The sequence below is a fragment of the Pogona vitticeps genome, chromosome 5 (genome assembly GCF_051106095.1).
Source record: "Pogona vitticeps strain Pit_001003342236 chromosome 5, PviZW2.1, whole genome shotgun sequence".
NCBI lineage: Eukaryota > Metazoa > Chordata > Lepidosauria > Squamata > Agamidae > Pogona > Pogona vitticeps.
Genome location: NC_135787.1, coordinates 135199518 through 135220199, shown reverse-complemented (window position 1 = coordinate 135220199; position 20682 = coordinate 135199518). Strand labels below are relative to the sequence as shown.

Below are 20682 nucleotides of genomic sequence, written 5' to 3'. Positions count from 1 at the left end.
CCAAATACATCTTGAACATTTGGCATTTCTCACTCCCATATTCTGAATGTCTTTGCTATAAAATAATAAGTCTTTACAACCTCTGGCAGTCTCCTTTCTTTGACATAGGCATGTATATTGATCATTTTCAATATGAAAGCTACCCCCTCATATTTACTGGCATATTCTTGATAGGATTTTGATTGATTGTTTCCCTAATTTCCCTTGAAATAGTTCTTTTGGTATCTCATTCATTCCTGGTGATTCATTTCTTTTAAGTGCATTGAGAACAGCTTTAATTTCACTTTCGAAAATCATTGGTTCATCAGCTGGAGGAATCTGTTATCTTATAAGCTCTTCTGTACACCTCTTCTGTATATTGTTTCCCTATTCTTTGATCAGAAAATCTTGATCCTAATCTTAATTTTTTTTTTGTTAAGTGGACAGGTTCTCGCTTTTTTTGCTGCTGCCCTTTTCTACTTCTTGCAATTATTGTTATAATAGGTCTCTTTGCCCTTCTGTGCAAGTTGCTGAAAATCTGCATTTACTACAGTATTCTGAACCTATTTTTGCCACCTTTTACTTTTGCTTCTCAGTTGTCATAAACAATTTTAAGAGTCACATCAGTTTTCCATCAAGGCTTTTATTCTCTTTTAACTAATTTGAATAATAAACAGATGCAAATCTGTTTTTTGCATGGACTTTAAGTTCTTTGGAATGTTATGGATATATATATATATTGGCACTATTGTTGTGTTAATATTCAGCTTTATTCCAATTTTTGAAATTAACAGTTTATGGTCCATACCACAGTCTGCTCCTGACTGATTTTTTCCAAAGAGAACAGAGCTTCTCCATCTTCTACTTCCAAATATATCCTCTAGCTGAGATCTTGCTGTGCAGCTCTATGTGTGCAAATAGAATGATGTCATTATCAGTGCCAAATCACCACTGATTAAAGGCTTCCTTGGCAATTTTAGGGTGCACGTGACTTCAACATGTTGTACATGGGTCATGAACACCATAAAATTGCCTTTCATTAGTGTCAGTTTGCCTTTAATCAGTGGTAATTTGCATCTGTGGCTGATATCACTTTTGTCCACTTGAACCTACAGAACAGGATTTCAGCATCTATTTCATTTCTGTATCAACCATCTAGTGACGGCCATGCATACCATTGTATGTTAGGTTGGCAGAAGCATATGTTTGTAATAAACAAATTGTTGGCTTCAGAGAATTCTATCAGTTGCTCTCCTGCTTCATTTCTTACTCCTAAGCTAAATTGTCTGATGATATTTGGTTCTACTTTTATTTCTTAATTTTTTGGTTCCAGTCTCCTATGGTTAGCAGCAGATCTGGTTCTGGACAAGGGAATAAATGCTTCCAATTTCTTCAGCATCTGTCCTTGAAGTATTCTCTCTCTCTCTTTGGATTACCTCATCACTGCGTTTTCATATAGGATATAAAATATTCAGAAGTGGTTTACCATTGCTGGTTTCTGCGCAGTACTAACAAGAATTGGCTTGAGCACCCCTGTCATTGTCTATGAAAGGTGTTTTGCCAGTGTCACCTTCCATTACTGCAGCTCTTGTTCAAGAATTCATCCACCCCCATCACAGTTCTCTTATGTTCATGTGGCAACTCATTCCTGAAGAAGATGGATGCATCTTAATCTGGGATCTCTGTTTTGGCCATTCTGCCTTGGGTGACTGCTAGGAATCCAGACTCATAAAAGGATGTAACCTCCTGACGTCATTGCTCAGCTTCCCTGACATACTCAAGCCCTCTTATGACATTGCAGTGTGCATGCAAGAGTGAGTACATCAACAGGAAAAAGGATCCACTAGGAAGGAAAGTAATCCTCTTTTCCAGATCAATAACTAAATTCAAAAATCAGACAGAAGCCAACAGGTCATAAATGCATGCCCTTTCAGCATCTGCATTAAAATGAGCATCTGGAAAGTCATCTGTTTATTTAAATTACTTTATTGCATTTATAGCTCAGCTTCCAGGAGTTCAAGGTGGCATAAATGTCCACAAGCATCCGTATTTTGTAGTGCATTGTTTATCCATATTTTGGTCACCAACACCATGTGGGTATATGTTGTACTGAGAACCAGCCAAGGGTAATCTAGTAAAGATTTGAACTTAGGTCTCTCCAGTTCAAGTTTGCTCCACCAATCATTAGAGGAAGGTATACGTACATTTTCTTTACATACTTGTCAACAAGTATTCTCAATGATTTTGCTTTCTCCACATAAATTAAATGTTTTCCACATTCTTAATGACTTCTCCATAATATTGTTTCTATTGCATCTAGACAGTCTTGGCATTATTTGAGATATCTTGGACATGACATGTTTTATTTCACATTATTACACATTATACAGGCATCTCTAAATTTAATAGCCTTTGTGCTCATGGCAGCAAAGTTTGCTCGGATGTTTTTTATTAGATGAGCTCTCCTTGAGAGCAAACATTCGGTTCCTGCATCAGAGTAATTAGCTGAGATAATCTTGAGTTCCCTTCCCACCTACCGGTGGTGTCCTAATGTCAACACTTACCATCACATTTCTCTAGTATTTGAACAGTGTCTCCAATCTCCAGCGATAAGCCATGAGGGATTGCTCCTCGAAAACTTGCAATTACTGAAAGAGATATTAAATTCCAATTACTCATTTTTAACAAGCTACATGTTTGCTATTACACATTCACATTGCAAGGAAAAGCAAGGCAGCTAAATGTACAGAATTTAAAAACAAATCTCAAAATGCTTCAAGCTGTATATCAAGTTATATGATTTGTGAATAGCTGGTACCATATTTGCCGGCGTACAAGACGACTTTTTGGGCCCAAAAAACATGCCTCCAAGTGGGGGGGTCGCCTTGTATGCTGGGTGCACTGAATGCGCGCTCACCCTCCCGCCACCCGCCCGTTTCCCTTTTCCTCCTCCTCCTCCTCAGCCTCTTGCCTTCTTCCTCTCCCTCTTGCTGCTGAGCCAGCGCGCTCACTCGCCTGCCACCCGCCCGTTTCCCTTTTCCTCCTCCTCCTCCTCAGCCTCTTGCCTTCTTCCTCGCCCTCTCGCTGCTGAGCCAGTGCGCTTGCTCGCCTGCCACCTGCTCGTTTCTCCTCTTCCTCCTCCTCCTGTTGGGGGGTCCATCTTATACAGCCGGTCGCCATGTGCACCGGCAAATACGGTAATTATTTTCTCTTTCACCTTTTATTTTTACCCAAGGTAAGAAAAGTTGGTTAATGAACATCTTTTTAGACAAAATTAGAAATTTGTCATGCTAAAATAAACCAAAAAATATATATACAGTCGTTCAAGAAGGAAGTTCAAAACCACATAATATATAAGCTGGCAGTTAGCAGCTCTCTGGTTGGCTATTTGATAAAAGCTTGTGCAACCAGGTTGTAGCTTGACACAATAAGCGCAAGAAGGAACATTTGAGCACCCCACTGCCAGAGCAAAGAACATGGTTGCCACAAGATATAAAGTTGCCTTGACTGACAACTGGTGTTCCCTTCTATTCCCACTGTGCTCATCCCTCTTCTTGCTCTTATATTTGGAGATAAAGATAGACCATTTTTGCATCATGAGAACAAAACAGAGGGACCTTTATCACCACAAATAGGAATGAAGATGTGGATTTGCACAAACATTGTATATGCTTGTCTGTTTTATATATCTTCATTCTGGATGAAAAGCTCCGTGAATTAGGTATCTGGCTACAGAGCCAGATGCTGTGGGAGTTCAATTCCCCACCGTGCAGCCTGTATGGCTTTGGGCAAGGTGCACAGTCCCAGGGTGCCCCCATTTTTTTTAAAAAAAGGAATCATAAACCACTTCTGAGTACTAAAAAAAACCTTGGAAGGTGTTGCCCCAAGTCAGAACTGACTTGATTGCATGTTGTTGTTTATTGTTGTTCTTATATATGCTCATTTAGAAATAATTCTTCTAGTTTAAAAATCTAAATAAAAGTACATCTCATAAGTACTTCTTATAAGAGTGAGAAAATTGTGGCTGGAAACTCTGCCTGCTCAGTCTGCTGTCTACAGATAACTTTTGATAGACAACTTTAAGGCCCCTCGTCTCTTCTCTTCACATATCAGACGAAATCCAAAGAAACAAAACAAAACAAAACAAACACAAAAAAAGAGACGAAAACATGTGGCACCTTAAACTCTATTATATTAAGGTAAGCTTTCATGGACACAGTCCTTTTCACAGTCTTTAATCTGGGCAACTCTTCAGAGAGAGGGTTCTTTTCAAATAGAAGACCACTGTCCGATATCCCTTCAAGTAGAACCCTGTCTTAGGCATGTAAAACACATGACTATGATACTGAGGTGAAGGCCAGGGGAAGGACAGCCTGTCTAGGAAGGCTCACCCCTCCCTCTTACTGTGTTTTGCAAGAGGGGGAAGACTTTCCTTTCTCAGCTAAGCTTTGCTGGTTCCTCTTTTGCATCAATTCCCTTGATTAATACTTGTTTTATTATTGTTTCTAGGAGATAACAGTAAACCCAATGTGGTGATTGAACTGCAATTTCAATTATAGTCCTAGTCACAAAACACTTTACCAAAGGGAAACAATTGGAAAGATGCAGATGTGCACATGCTTTGTTTACATGTGAGTTGTTATGCTGAGTTTCCTCCAACTTATGGTGACTCTAGGAATGAGAGATGTCCAACATTTCCTATACTGGTTCCTATACTTTGTTGCAACACCTGGAGTATCCCTTTGCTTGCACAGGAAATTAAAGCAATGGTCTTATAGTTACTGCACTCTTTGGCATCTCCTTTCTTGGGGACTGGAGTACATGTGAGCACAAATGAGATATTTGGAAGGGGATGGGATACTCACTTAGATACATGCAATCTGCTTATCTTGATGCTGGTCAGCAAATACAATGCCATTAAAATTCTATTATCCTCCATAAACTCAAGGAAGTCACAGTTTCTGCTATTCTCCATAAGCCCGAGGGAAAGAATGGCCAAAAATGAGAAAATCAGTAGCAGTGAGAAGAAGTTCAACAAACAAAGCTATGGATGCAGTCAGAATGAAAGGAAATCCATCAGACTGGCTGAGAAAGCAAAACTCCAAGAAGGAGGAAGCAGCTGTGGAATTGCAGATGTGCCTGGAGAATTGTTTATCAGTCCAATCAAGGAACTGCAACGATCTTTCGAGTCCCAGCTACATGATAAATTGTCTTTACAGGACCAGCTGCTCTCTCTCAAAGACATTGCTTGTGAGTTTGTCCCACAATGGGAAGTGGGGGGGGGGGGAAGCAGGGTAACACGAAGGGTCAACAGTGCCCTTAAGCATTAATCCTGAAGGCACTTTCTCTCTGCCATTATCAAGGCAAAGAAAACAAAAATCTTTACAAAACACACTCCTCGGAAGTGAGGAGCTTGAAATCTGTCCAGTCTCTGCATAAACAAGGCCATTAGGTTTTTCATGTTAACAGTTATTTTAAACATGTCTTTCTGTGCCTATAGATGATTCCATATGAACTTTTGCCACAGGAGCAGTATTTTAGATTTCAGCAGTGACATTCCTGGCACTGCTAGTAATAATATGAATACATTTCAACTGAAATCTCAACTATACATTAGAGATAGTCTATCATTAAAAGCGATAATTCTTTAATAACTGAAAAATGTGTGATTCTCACAGAAGGGGCATTGGACACCTCCCATATTTTATCCTTCCCCCAAAAAAGTGATTTGTCAGTCATCACGAAGTAAGCACAGACTTCATTTGCAAGTATGATTGCTCGGTCACAAAATCATTCTCAGATCTCATCCCTGCAACCTCTTCTAATGATGGAGTACCATTCCTGTATAATCAAGCCCTAAGGAAGGACCAATTCAAAGTGGATCTTTAATATCAAATTGCAAAAACAAGATGGCTTGGCTTGGATCTTTGGACAAACAAACAGGGAACACATACAAGAATGATTATTTCTGGTGCTCTCTAATGGGACCACAATGCCCACTATACACCGCAGTGGCTGATGGAATTTGTTAGACCAACACACACAAAGGTTATCAACCTGGGAAAGGTTGGACTCTACATACTTGTTCTACCAAGTCTGAATCTTATTAACTTAGGTAACCAGCAACTCCACATTATAATCACTTCAGAGTAAGAGGGCTTGTCACATTTCTGTATTACTTTTTCCCTGGCCAAGTAGGAACTTTGATTTAGTTTTTTTTTAAAAAAGCTCCTTGGACTTAGAAAGAGACAAACATGAAACATATGTAGGAAATTAAGTTCAAGATCCAACATTCAAAACTCCACTTCTCAGGCTCCCACGGGCAAGTGCTCTCAAACCCCTGGCTAATAGGTCACTGAACAGCACACATGTCTCTTGAACAGCTCAACTCTGTTGGAGTTTCTGAACAGATAAAGAGCACCAAGAGTCACTTCCAGTCGTTGAAAGAACCTTGTGATGTTTCTTACCCGTCCACATGCCAAAAAGCAAAAGAAGATACTAGATATACCTATACAGAAATACAAATATACAGATGCTGATATATTGCTTGAAATAAATCGTTTATCAGTACAAACAATTCATCTGGCAACAGAGGAAAATAACAAGATTTCCATAATTTCCTAATTTCCAGCCTTGTCCACTTGCTGCAACAAAGCCAACAAAAAGCCTTGTGGTGGAAAGAGTAGTTCAGAAAATAAAATTTATTCATCTTTAATGCGTGCCAGGTCTTGTTGTTTAATGCCTCCATAGCGTGCATCTCTTTCAGTCCACAAAAGCATTTTCTTTATGTTGAGAAAATAACTGATGCTGCAGAATATCACTTTGCAATTTCCAGATGCATAACTAAGTGCTGTTTTCCAAAACTCATTATAAGAAAATCTGAGGGAAAGTCCTAATTATCTGATTTGGAACACAACTCATCCTAAGGGGTAATATCTGGAAGAAATATAATAACTCAGTCATACTGGGGGATCTTCTTTAAACAAATACTTTCAATCACGAAGCAACTTTCCTTATGTTCACATGAAGTCTAAGATTTTTTAAAACCACTGCAAGACTCATTGGAATCACGATTAATCCCTTCTGGCCGAAGGGGGGGAGGAAAAGCAATTAAGCATGCAAGACCCATTGGAAATGCACAGAAAACAAATGGAGCAGATCGGAAATGCACAGAGAATAAAGGGAGTAGGTCGGAAATGCAAAGAAAACAAAGGAAAAAGCAAGGGAAGCATGCAGGACCCATCGGAAATGGGGAAACCCCCTCAAAAAGCAACCAAACCCCCCAAGACCCATCAGAAATGGGGGAAGCCAAAAAACAAACAAACCTCCAAGATCAATCGGAAATGGGGGAAACCCCCCAAAAGCAACCAACCCCCCAAGACCCATCAGAATGGGGGGGGAAACAAAAAAAACCCAAGACCCATCACAGCACAGAAACATAATCCCCCAGCTCAAAATCACACTGCAAAAACACCCAGAACAGTTTTTAAAAAGCAGAAAAGAGCACCTTACCTTATAAGGCAGTCCTAAGTTTCCCTGCGAACACACACACACACTCTCAGAAACAGAAGGAGGCAGTCCCAAGCCTCCAATGACGACACACACTCTCTAACTGCTGGGGTGAAAGAGCCACAAAGAAGCAGCCTTGTCACCACCTACAGTTAGAAATTTGAATCTCCTGCCTTTTCCCCATGCCTTTTTCTGTTCATAAGTGGAAGCTCCGGTCACAAGTAGAAGCAAAATTTGCGTCCGGAGCTGGTCTTAACTCGAAATTGTCATAAGTAGGGATGTTTGTAAGTCGAGGCACCACTGTATTGTCTTTTGGTACATTCCTCAACTGCATCCTGATTTTCTTCCTCAGGTTAGGTAACTGGAGAGTCAACATGATATGGAAACAAATAGCTTTCAGCGCCTGTCTCACCTGATGCCTGTCTACAGCTTAGCCTTGAGAGAAAGTGAACAAAAACAGCAGGGAAAGAAGTAAACTCTATTTGGAGAATCAATAAACAGGTTAATCCTAATTTATAAGGAGAGGGACCAATCTACTTTCCCCCTCCTCGCTCTTTTGCATAGAGAGCTAAATCTGAGTAAGAGTGCGGTGTCTTGCCATGGAGGCTGTTCCTAGAATCAGAAACTCTGAGAAATCATGGCTCCATACTGAAATGTTCCATATGTGAAAACTACTCTCCTGTTCATATTTAATTCACTGTACATGAGAACCAGGATGGAGGAGGCAAAGGTAGCCTGGTCCCTAGTCAAGATTAACTCTTCCACAAAATGCCTGGAAAGGACTCTGATCTTTTAGGGTGACATTCAGCATTCTTCAAGCTGATGCTGGCTAGCAGTACACAAACCTCTTTCTTCCTATCATTCCTGTAACACCACATCTCTCTAGAACCATTTCCAGAAGGTTTCTCATTCCTCCAGAGCCAGATCTGGAGACTGTAAAGGAAGTTGTAGGGGAAGACTTTTATTGCATTTGGTTCTCTCCTGGTTCTGTTAACAAAAGCAATTTTGTCCTTGTAACTGGATCCTACTGGAATTTGGCAATGGATCTCACAACTGCAGCAGATACCAAATCATCTCCCATTTCCATCAAAAGTCACTACCTCATTCCATAATGTTTAAATGCTTAAGGTTTCAAAACAAAGTAAAAGCAAAGTGTGCTGCTTATATACTGCCCCATAGTGCTTAAAGCACTCCCTGGGCAGTTTACAATTTAATTATGCAGGCTACACATTGCCCGCCCCCCAGCAAGCTGGGTACTCACTCAGTTTAGTGCCTTTGAAAGGATGGAAGGCTGAGTGAACCTAGAGTCAGCTTCTGGAATTGAACCCAGGTCATAAGCAGAGTTTTGGCTGCAATACTGCAGTTTAACCACTGCACCACGAGGCTCTGTTTCCAGTGCTCTCAACACCCTGAAATATAGGCCACTGGAGTTGCACATCATTAAAGATACTCATGCATGTATGTTCTTATGTTAATGATTACAGCATAACACTACAGGAGAAATTGCACTCCTCCCAGTGATAAAAGGAAGAACCTTTGCCCAGGCTAGAGGATGGGAGATAGGATCCTTGAATTTCTGAATGTAGTGTATTTTTAAGCAACCCCAAATTTAGTTCCTCTGTGTTTGACATACACACCGGAACATACATTTTGATGGGTTGCAGCTCTGTAAAAGAGAGCAAGCTATGCATGCAGGATCCAGGTTCAGTCACCTCCATTTCCATGTAGATCCAGAAATGAAAATCTTTGATTGGCAGATCCCTGGAGAGATCTGCCAATCAAAGCTGCCACGGGCTAAAATAAAGAGACCAGTTGTCTGATTCAGTATAAAGTATTTCATCTGTTCCTAGCCTCCTTTTGAAATACAGAAGTTAAGAAGAAAAGGTATGGAAAATGTGAAAAGAATCCGATATAGTTCATTGTCCGTAAGGACTGAGATGTATTTGTGGGGGACAGCAACTGAATTCATTTTACTGCTCCCACTGATATACTTTAACTTCAGCCATGCATTATGCACTTTTCATTTGACTAATATACAGTTATTGAATGTATACTGTTCAGCAAATTTGAAAATATTAGTATCTGAATTTGAAAATATTAGTATTTTTAGCACACTTCTTAATTTTTGTATGCACATGTACACACAAACAGCAACAAGATCTAGCACAAGCTTACACACAAATGCACATATCAGTGCATTGTCCCAAGTGTAAACCTTGCACCTGATTCTTTACTGACAAAACACTAAATTATCCTTTCAAAGAACAGAACTACAGAAGACTGTTCCATTCAGACAAATGAGTCATGATGACAAATCTCATATGCATTGTGGGAGAATGCCTGATAGCAACTGTCCAAGCCAAAAAGAGAGAGAGAGGGATGTGGGTTTTCATTTCCTCAAAAGAACAAAATTAAAGGCTCAAGTGCCTAGACGCCTTTTGGACCTAATAAAAATTAATGAAGCCTTCCTAGGCATACCTAATCCTTCTATGCCTTAGCTGACTTTCAAATGCAGCAGGGGGGAAAAGGATCACACAGTGTTTTTTTTTCTACATTCCAGTCCAAATCCAACATAATAAATGCTGCACTGTACGTTTTGATGATTTGCTACAACAATTTAAGACACTCCCCTTTATTGTTCAGATAACAACGTTATATTACATCAGTGTGGATTTGATTTAAATGACTGCAAGGTGGATAAAAATCAAAGATTTTTTAAAAATTGATATTTTAAATTTAAATTGAATTTTTTAATTAAAAAAAATCAAATTGATTTTCATCCACCCTTCAGTGATTTAAATTTATGGGATTAAAATAAAATCTGCCCTCTATTACAGCAAAGATCAAATAAAAATAATTGGCTTCTCCACCCCTCTTTTAAAAAAAAAAAAATTATGTGCAAAATCATTTTCTGTAACTGTTTGGCCAACATTCAGTCAATCATTCATAGGCTAGATCTGACATCCAGTCATGGTGGATTTTATTTTCTATATGGCATCAGTGCTATCAAGCTTGAGACAGGTAGCAGAAAATGCTGTTCATTTTTTGGGGGCAGTAATTGACACCACAAAAATCAAAGGTGTAAGCAAATAGATGGAAATTTCTTTTTCTATATAAAAAGATAATCCATACTCATATTCTACTATTTAAAATGCACATGCAAAATCAGATTGCTAAAAAATTAAAAATACACAAGATTTCCCATTGTTGTCAATATTAATTTGGCTCTTGAGTGTCAGCTATCGCACAACATCAAAGCATATGAGACTAGTCCCTCCTCTTCAAGACATGCTACCAGGCATAAACAGCATCTCAAGTGGACAATCTTAGTATTAAACATTTTTGCAATGTTTTCAGTTTAACCTTTTCTTTTAATAATGTCTCTTTTATGTCTCTCACTCCCCCTAACTGGGAAAGTCTCTGAGAAGTGGGATTAAGATAGAATTAAACTTCTAGACAATACCTACAGATGTCACGATTGAATGAGAGAAAGAAGAATCCAGCACTGTTAGTTCAATCTTGGTACAAAGAGGCATCTGCAAGATCAAACTGAGGTTTTTTCACAAACACTCTCTCTTGCTATTCCAACTCTGTTCTGTCTTATTTGGGAAGTCCAGGTGGACAGAACAGCCGCTGTCTCTCCAGATAGTCACTTTCAGGTAACCATGGAATGAGCAGAGCTACTCTCCTTGTGTGTGGACTCCACACACTTCACCAATGGCCGAATAAATCTTAAATCTATCTAGCCATCCGTCTGTACATAAACATGCATCTACCCGCACCCTGATCTACCCACACATACACGCCCCTGCAGTTTGGGTTTTACCCATCAATATAATCCCTGCTTTAATTAATAGTAAGGAATATATAGGAGTTCTTCTTTAAAGCACAAAAGGGTGTGCATACACACACATACATGCACCAATAGTCCACAACACTGAACAAAGTGCTTATCCTTGTAAACATATAATGCAAAGGGGACGTCAAAGTATTCCCAAGCATTTCAGGATATGCACTGAGGGAGTCACTTGTAGTTTAGCTTCTTGTCTACTGCACAAAACACAAGTTTCCAACTGTGCTGTTTTTAAAAAGGCACCAATCTTCAGAGGGTATCAACATACACGAAGAAAAAGTGTAGACAGGGAGTAGAACTGCATCAACAACCAATGCACATTCAATTGGTCATCTGAATAGATCCTATGAATGGCTGAAATCTCTGCAAAAAGCAGGGTCTTCACGCTTATTACATGTAAGAGTGCTCCATTAGAGCAGTACGACGGTGGAACCAGTTACCTCGGGAGGGCATTCAAGAATAATCTTAGATAATCACCTGGCAGATATGCTTTGAGTGCATTCTTGCATTGAGCAGCGGGTTGGACTTGATGGCCTTGTAGACTCCTTCCAACTTCATTTTTTATGATTCTATACACACTGAATCTGTTCAGACAGATAGCTGCATCTGTGCTGCTCAATCAGACTCCCCTTTCTACATGTATTAATTTTTTTATACACAGCTATGTCATCTGAAGAGGACTAGCCACCTTGGATCCTCTTCAAGGAGAAAGAAAGGGTAAAATAATTTAAATAAAATGGTGTCTGTTTGCAGTGGAACTCTATATATGTTCACTGTGCTTCTGAGGAATATTGCTCTAGGTATGAAACAGACACTTGTTTCCAGGTTTTCCTGCGAGTCATTATTTTATCCCAAACTTCTGGCATTTTTTTAAAAAAAATCACTACTTTACAGTACACCACTTTTCCAAAACAGAACTGGTCCATTTAACAGAAGTTAGGGTGCGACTAGACCAGATGTTTTTCTAGACTGGATCAGGCTGAACGTGAAAGTGAGGCCTGAGATTCAGAATTATTGCATTGAATTTTAATTGTTGTGAGCCGCCCAGGGACCTTTGGGTAGAGTGGGCGGCATATAAATTAAATAAATAAATAAATAAATAAATAAAATAAATTATTTCTTGCAGACAGAAGCCACACCGCAACTAAAAGGAACCCAAGTTAGCCCATTCTTCCCTCTCAGCCTCCATACCCCTACATCCTCTCCTGTCTTCTCCTCCACTGGGAATGTGAGAAAGCTAACATTTTTTCCCATTTATTAACAAGTGACATGTCACTGAATTGGCTTACTACTGAAGTGAGACAGCACTAGATTGTAAAGAGAAAGTAAAGAGACAAAGACAAAAAAAGGAAAAATAACAAAAGAGATGCCCATCCACTTCCTCTTCTGTCTCCCCCTCCTCTTTTGTAACCCCCTCCATGGGGCATGGGGGGGGGAACTAGGTTTTATTTTATTATTTATTGGTAAGTGACATTTCACATCATTGGATTGCCACCAAAGTGAAACAGTGCAAGATTATGAAGGAGGAGGAGGAGGAGGAGGAGAGAAAGAAGGAGGAGGAATAAAAATGTCCTCATTCTCCTCTCCTGTCACCTTCTCCGGTGGGGGGGAGCTGAAAATCAAACTCTTTGTTTTTTCAGTTGTAGGTAAGTAAAATATCACTTCATTTGTTTCACACCCAAGTGACATAGCATAGAATTGTTGAGGAAAATAGCTGCCAGTATCAATACTGGTGATCACCCATGCTGAAAACCAAATGGAAACTGAGCGATCCTATCTGACCTTTTTTAAAAAAAAGAAAAACAAAAAAACAGCTGGTTCTTCTAAAAACCAAAAAAATGTGCAGGTAAGCATAGAAAAGGGTCGGGCTGGTTTACTGTTGCCTGTAAACCAAGTGGCTGCCAGAAAATGAGAGTGACCCAGCCCATTCCTAAAGCAGTCCAAAATGTAAGATAAAGTGCTACCTGATCACACTCCTAATTTTACTCTGGATGCTGAGAAGAATACAAATCTCCATTTAAAAGGTTCACTCTTTGTTTGGAGACTCGGTTTGGAGACTCGGCAACTTTCTCTGGGATTAGTCTCCAAGTGCACATGTTATAATAAATCACCTATTCTTTAAAACACAGGCAAATGCTTAAGAGTTTGTACACTAAAGGCAGCTAAACAATAAAACTGAAATAATGGCACATGCATCAAATGTACCTAGAAGTTATTAGCTTCATTCTACATCTGTCATCTGCTTGTCTGAGAGGTTGATGGATCTCCTCTGTTCTTGACAACACTGGTTATCCATAAAGATGAGCGCAATAGTAACTGTAAGCGCTCACTTAGAGACACACACAGCTGAGACAAGCTTATTTTCTCTGTCCATTCCTTTCCTTCAGGAAGGTTGTTATGTTCTGTCAGAATCTTGGCCTGCTTCCTAAGAGATGTGATGAGTGCAAGGAGAAACTTCCAGCTTGAATCAGCAAAAAGTGAAAAGTTTGATAAAACCTTACGAACCACTGAAATTCAGAAGGCTGTACCTACATACCATTCTTTTTCTTCATCTCCAAGATATGAAGAAAGGTGTTATTTTCCCCAAAAGAAAAAGGACTGGCTTGATGTATGTATGTATCACTTGAATATTTTGTTTTCTTCTACAGATTTTTGCCTAGTTGTTTTTTCCAAATATTAACAAGATGGTCAATGCCAGTAAATTTGCATATTTTAAAATTAATATATGGCTGAAACTGAACGGTTGTTTACAGAGATGGAAGAAACGCTTAGCAAAGAAAAAGAGGAACAAAGGGCTAATGAAGGATGTCTTCCATGAAAACCTGCCACCAACCACTCTTCAGATGGGGAAGTCTGGTTATCACCAACAGAAGTTAGAATGTAAACCATAGTTAAAGTAAGCCTGGAATAGGTAAGGAGAAACTTCTTCAGCGAAAGAAGCAGTGAACATATTAATACCTCAACAGTATAACATTAACACAGGGTTGTAGCAACTTCACCAATAGATAAATAATTTTATTTCATCTGTAGGCCGATCTGCAAAAGAACAGGCAGAGCTTGGCGGAAAGAAAGGAGAATACCAGTCTTATTCATGTTCATTTAAAAAGCTTTCTACTTCATTCTTGTTGAAGCTATCCACAATCACTAGCCGTCACTGTACAACAGCATGAAATACTTGGCTACAGGACACATTTTCTGTGACTGTGGAGAAATTCAATCGGCGCAGCACTTATTTGCATGCACCTTCTGCCTCACTATGTGTACAAAAGAAGATATAGCAAATGGCTAAGATAACACTATTGAAGTAGCCAACTTCTGGTCAATAATAATCTAATCATCTTAACATTTTAATTTGTTTTAGTTTTACCTATATTTCATATGGGCCCATAATTTTAAATTGTACAACATTCTGATACAAATAAAGAAAGATGCCCCAAATTTTAATTTCTAGACCCTCCTTTTCCATTTTGGGCAAAACCTCTCTCAAATAATTCCACAGCTTCAGGAAAGCAAGTGAACAAACAAGAGGATATCTAAAGAATTCCCACAAGCAGCACTAGTGACATATGAAGCAGCTTTAAGTTTGTGAGCTTTCTTTTACTTCAGTTCCACCCCCCTTCCCCTCCTTACTGTGCCACAGGAGCAGATGCAAGTTTGCAGTCATTAGGCATGCTGCAGCAATGTTCCAGCTTTCTAAAGTGTGAAATGTTGCTAATCACAGTTCTCACCCTAGCTGGTATGGTGCTTTGTTTCAATAGAAAAGGAAAATCTCTCCAGTTTTAGTCTTAAAAGGCTGCTGATTAACTCAATATTTCATCCCGCTGAGACTGTGAAAGGCAAATGTCATGTTTTATATTTGTTCTACCAATGGGGATAACAACAACTTTCCTTCCAGCCCTTGACAATCAAGAAGCCTCTGGAGCCCAGAGGCATGTTGATGAAGCTCATCACCGAGAAAGTCTTCCTAGAATCAGATCCATCACGCACAGCAGGATTCATTCTACAATGTGTCTTTGGGAAATTTTCAAGCAGAAGCAGGCATATGCTGAAGAATGTCCTGAAAGGGCAGCTAGCATTCAACCCAGCCATTAGCATTCAATAGCATTGCACATTTTATTGATGTTGTGTTCCTTGGCTGTTGTACTCGGAGGCAATAACTTTGTTTGCATTAAATATTGACAGATCTGCTTCTAAAAACAATGGCAAAATATAATTTGCTAGAATGATATAAATAGTCTGCTGACCTCTGTTGTGATCACTAACTGCAGCTTGACATAACCCTCAAATAGGGGCCCCTTCACTGCCATCTATGAGGATATACAGGTTTTCTACCTGGGGAGAAACCTTCAGAACTTCTTCTTGTGGCCTCCCAACATAAACAGCCTTTCTATTGACCTTGGACTTGGAGAATAAGTACCCTGTAACACCTCTATCTATTCTGACTCATAAAAGAAACAGGCAAAGGCCTTAGACTATGGGATGGCAGCATCTACAGCACAGGTCTTGCCAGCTTCCATACGAATTCAGCTTTCTACTGAAATTAAAAGTGTGTCTAGATAGTTGGTTTTAGGAGAAGAAACTACACTGCATATCAAAGCAACCTGATATAGTAACCCATTCCTCACTCTCCACTCCACGCTCCTGTGTTTTCTCCTGTTTCCCCCTGAGGGAGAGCAGGGAACCTTTTAGAAAATTTATTGGTGAGAGCATACTGCTGAATTGAGCTGACACTCAACGGACTCAGTGCCAGCTTCCAGGGGAAAAGAAAAATGAAAGACATCTGCTCTTCCCATCGCGGACATCCTCTCCTGTCTCATCCTCTTCAGGTAACAGGGGAAAAGTCGTTTTTTAAAAAATAATAACAATGCAATTGCTGCATTGTTGGGGAAAATATCCACCAGTGCTGCTTTGGTGTGATGCTAGTGATCGCACATGCCAGAGACCAAATTAAAACAGAGTGATCCTAACAGTGCTTTTTAAAAAAGTATCACCTGGCAATGATCCAGAAAGATACAGATAGCCATGGAAAAGGGTTGGGCCAGTTCACAATTGCCTGTCATATACATCATGTATATGCTGGAAAACAGATCAAAGCTGACTGTGCCAAGACTTGCCCAAAATGTGAGATACAGTAAACTACTGCATGATCGGACCCAATATTCCTTCATTCCGGTAACAAGAAAGAAAAAGAACATCCAGAAGAGATCACTGGGAGCTCTCCTTGGTCCTGATTTCTGTCATTTCTACATAAAGAGTCCTCGCTGGAAGATGTGCTACATGACAATGACTTTGCCTAATTAAGGGTGTGGTCATAAGCACAACAAAACTTGAGTCTAAATCCGGTTTAGCATGGTAAAAATTGTTTTTTGAAAATCCCAGCTCCATGATGCACAGAAAATGGCACATTTTGGGGGTAGGTAAGCTAGTTATTTTAAAGATTGTCACAGAAGCTTTTTATTGTAACACAAGTGTGAAATCGATTTGTTTTAACTCATTTCAGGATATGTGAATGCCTCTGTTAGAGTAACTGCTGTCTTTGGAAGTGAACGCTATTGAAAACAAGAGGCAGAGCAACGAATGTATGAAAGCCTGAGAGATGGACAATACAGAAAACATATGGCCATGCATGTTTCAGAGGGATCCGTCACTTTTGTGATACAGCACTAATTTCCAAATAAAAACATATTTTTAAAAATTCAGACTGCAGGCCACCTGCAGTCCAAAACCTACAACCCACCTTTTTTGCAGTCTGACTCTAATATTCCTTGCTTCCTAGTGCCCTTATTCCAGAAATGCTTTAATTCCTTCCTGTTCTTTTCATTCTTTCAACCCCTCTTTCTAGTCTCCCTCCTTCCCCAAGCCCACTGTGATACCAATGGTCCTGTCCTTCTGGTAGCCTCTTGAAAAGGCAGTGGCCAGAAGAACACCCCCACTCCAACCACCCCATTGTGTAAAGGAGGTGCCACCTGTCTTGCACTGTGTCTCTTATCCACCCCACTTGACACAGATCACAGCATCAAGGCCATCCTCCCTCCCTCACCCCCACACTCCTTCTGTTTCTCTATCCCCTGACCCATAACCAGCCCTCCTCACCATTGAAGCAGCCACATGTTGGCACTGAGGGCTTCTGCAGCTGCCCATTCATCTTCTTCTGCCAACACAACATCCCTGTGGGTTTAGTTTTCAAAATGAACATGCACAGAGAAACAAAACCCACCTGTTTTTGTTTTAAAAACATTGGGGAAGAAATCATCACTGTAACTGTGTCCTAAGTTGGCTAATATGACTTGACTCAGCCCCACACTCCAGAGGGAGATACAGCTTCCTTCTACAACAGTAAGCATATAGGGATGAGAGAAAGAGAAATGATGCTAGGGGAAATCTTGCAAAAGCTTTAAAGTACAAGTTCCAAGATTTGTAGATCAAGAGATATATTTAGCTACAGCTCTAGTACTCCCCTGAGCTTAGAAACAAAGACAAGGAAGATATCTTCAGAAACTTTGAAAAGCAATTGATATGCCTTCATTTCTGATGACAAATGCTTCTTTAATCAGACTCAGGTAAAGAGAAAACTATTTGGATTTTGACCAGAGAAGGAAATGTGTTCATTGGTAGATAGCCCAGATCATCCATATAACATACTGCACAGGAGGTTGGAGAACCCTATCTATGCATTTCGCATGCTTTGAAAACCTAGGGGTGTGTCTTTTCTACTTATTGAAGCTTGGCTGTAGAATGTGGTCAGAAAAAAAGAATAAAATACAAGAGCCAAACTAAAAAGGATGTGGGAGATCATCAGAAAGGATTTCTTGCACCTCTTTAGAAAAGAAGGAGAAGACAAGATACCAGTGATCACATATGCCAGAAACCAAACTGAAACCATGATGCTGGAGGAAGAGGGTTAACATCTTCCCTCCATATCATGTTGCACTGTGCTCCGTTTCAGTATTTGTTAACCAATCAGACAATACTATCCATCACACAATTCATCTAAAATCATTTATAGAGCGTAACTATGATAGTTTGTTAAAGACAACAGAACAATGCCTTGGGGCCTTAAGCTGGCTAATGAATTTAACATGACATGCATTTTGTTCCCCCTGTGATGAAGTGATCTGGCACCACAAAAGCTTGCACCTGGATTAAAACAAATGCAGAGAATTGCACTGGGAAAAGACAAGCCAAACACAAAACTTGAGAAGGACTGCAGGAAGAGGCAGAGAGAGAAAGAGAGAGAGAGAGAGAGAGAGAGAGACCATGTGTTTTGGGCAATGCCTTCATGTGATTTCTGTAGCAGGTTATGTTCCCTCACAACATCATTTGAGAATTCTGCCAGACTCAGTAAAAAAAGACATTAATGTCTTCTCTTGTATCATGGGGTGAGATGACTCTGAAAAGGAGGAATTATTATAAAGCTTCCCATTTTAAGAGGTCTCCACGGATTCAACTCAATATTTGGCAGATCGTCTTCTCCCACCCAGATCTACCCGAATCACCCGCCATAACCAGCAGGGACGGCTGAGGGGCCTGACGCTGAGAGAGGCTCGGAAGGAAAAAACTAGAAACCGGGCCTTCTCGGCTGTGGAACGCCCTCCCAACAGAAATTCGGCTGGCACCCTCACTGGGTGTTTTTAAAAGACAATTAAAAACTTGGCTATTTAGGCAGGCCTTCCCTCCAGTCAGCTAAGTCTTTTTATTTCTTCTTTCCTTATCCTACCCCATCTTGGTAATTTTTTCTTAAATTAATTGTCTTAATTAATATAGTAATTGTATTTTTAATGATTATATATATTTTATATTGATTTTTATGTTGTAAGCCGCCCCGAGTAGACATGGTCTAGAGGGGCGGGGTATAAATTTAATAAATAAATAAATAAAATAAATAATAAATTTGGAACAATTCAGAAAAGAGGTAGAAAAGGGCCAGACCTCCTAGTTTTGTAGATGTCAGCTGGTGTTATAAGACACCAGAGTAAAGCTTGGTATAAGCAGTTATACATACAGTAACTACCTAGCTGTTTTCACAAGGCACATATCTGCAAATGTAAGTGTCCAGAACTTCACAAAAGGAAGGATCAGAACTAAGCAGGTCAATGCAGGTTGTAACTGCAGTAGGTAATGCAAGTTCTGTAAGCAGTTAGGCATACAACAGAAAAATGTTTCCGCAAGGCACATACCTGCAGATGCTGGTGATATGGAGGCACCCTAATCATTGGCCAGCAGTGAAGGGAACCATATATAAGGACCTCTGTGATGTGTAAAAACAGCAATGGAATTGATGTGGAACTTTAACCAAGTAAATTCTAGTTTACATCCCCATGGATCCCATCAACTGACCTTAGATTATTGTTGCATTCTAAGACTAATCTGCTGAGAATAAAATGGAGAAGAAATAATGCCTTTCATCCCCAGACACTTTGAGGGAAGGCAGAAAAATATGTTATGTATTTACTTTAATAATGGACAAAATGAATCAGGTTCTCATCTATAGGGAAAATGAAAGTAGGAAATAGCCAAGCAAAAAACAAGGTCATAAATCTAATTACGAACATTCAAATTCAGTGAAATCCATTCAAATTCAATTTTCACTCAGTGCCAAATGCAAACATTTTAAATTGTCACTCTCACAGCCTACATGATGAAGCAGCTTGCTTAAACTGAAGGACATGGTTGCAGGATAACAAGTATTTGAACACTGCTCAAAGATATTTATAGGTTGCCCCTCTTTATGAAGCGGATGAATTATTGGGAAGAAGAGCAGATTAGGGGGAAGGAGTGAAGGATAGTAGGAAGAAACAGTAAGCAGTATTTCACTTTATAGCAGCAGGAAAGTTTATCATTGTATTGCATATGGGGCTCAAATGACCTTATATCCAATGCCTTAGAAAGAAAGAAAGAAAGAAAGAAAGAAAGAAAGAAAGAAAGAAAAGCATATACTTGCTTGTCTGTTTTTTCTTATCTCTTTCCTTTAAAGGGCAAGGCTGTGTTTTGGACTCGGCAAAATCCCACTGGAATACTAATGGCAAGAAATCAGTACGGACTTCATACACTTCTGACTGACAATATTTTCCAGTTTCATCAAGTGTTGTGCTGTATCCTCTCTGACCTCACCCTCTTCTTATCCAGGACTTATCTCTTTGACATTCAAGCTTTCATTTCACTGGAATGAAGTGTGCATGTAGTGCCATTTCCCACATCCACCAAGCTTTTAAAAGCTTCCTGTAGTCCTTTGGAATGAGCAAGGTGCCCAAACAAATGCTATTCTCATTCTCACTGCCAAATGAAAAGCTTGTCCTAAACACTATTGCTATTTGCTCCATATACTGTATATCAAATTCCTT

The 20682-nt window shown here is 39.7% G+C and overlaps 1 protein-coding gene across 7 annotated transcripts in view; it reads right to left on the bottom strand.

Annotated features, from left to right (window-relative positions):
* Nucleotides 1-20682, bottom strand: part of DOCK4 (dedicator of cytokinesis 4) — a 312022-nt gene that overhangs the window by 188518 nt on the left and 102822 nt on the right. For all 7 annotated transcript variants that reach the window (XM_020810435.3, XM_020810438.3, XM_020810440.3 and 4 more), the window contains exon 2: nt 2544-2627. In XM_020810435.3, coding sequence (XP_020666094.1) covers nt 2544-2627 — 84 coding nt within the window. The remainder of the gene's footprint in view (nt 1-2543; nt 2628-20682) is intronic.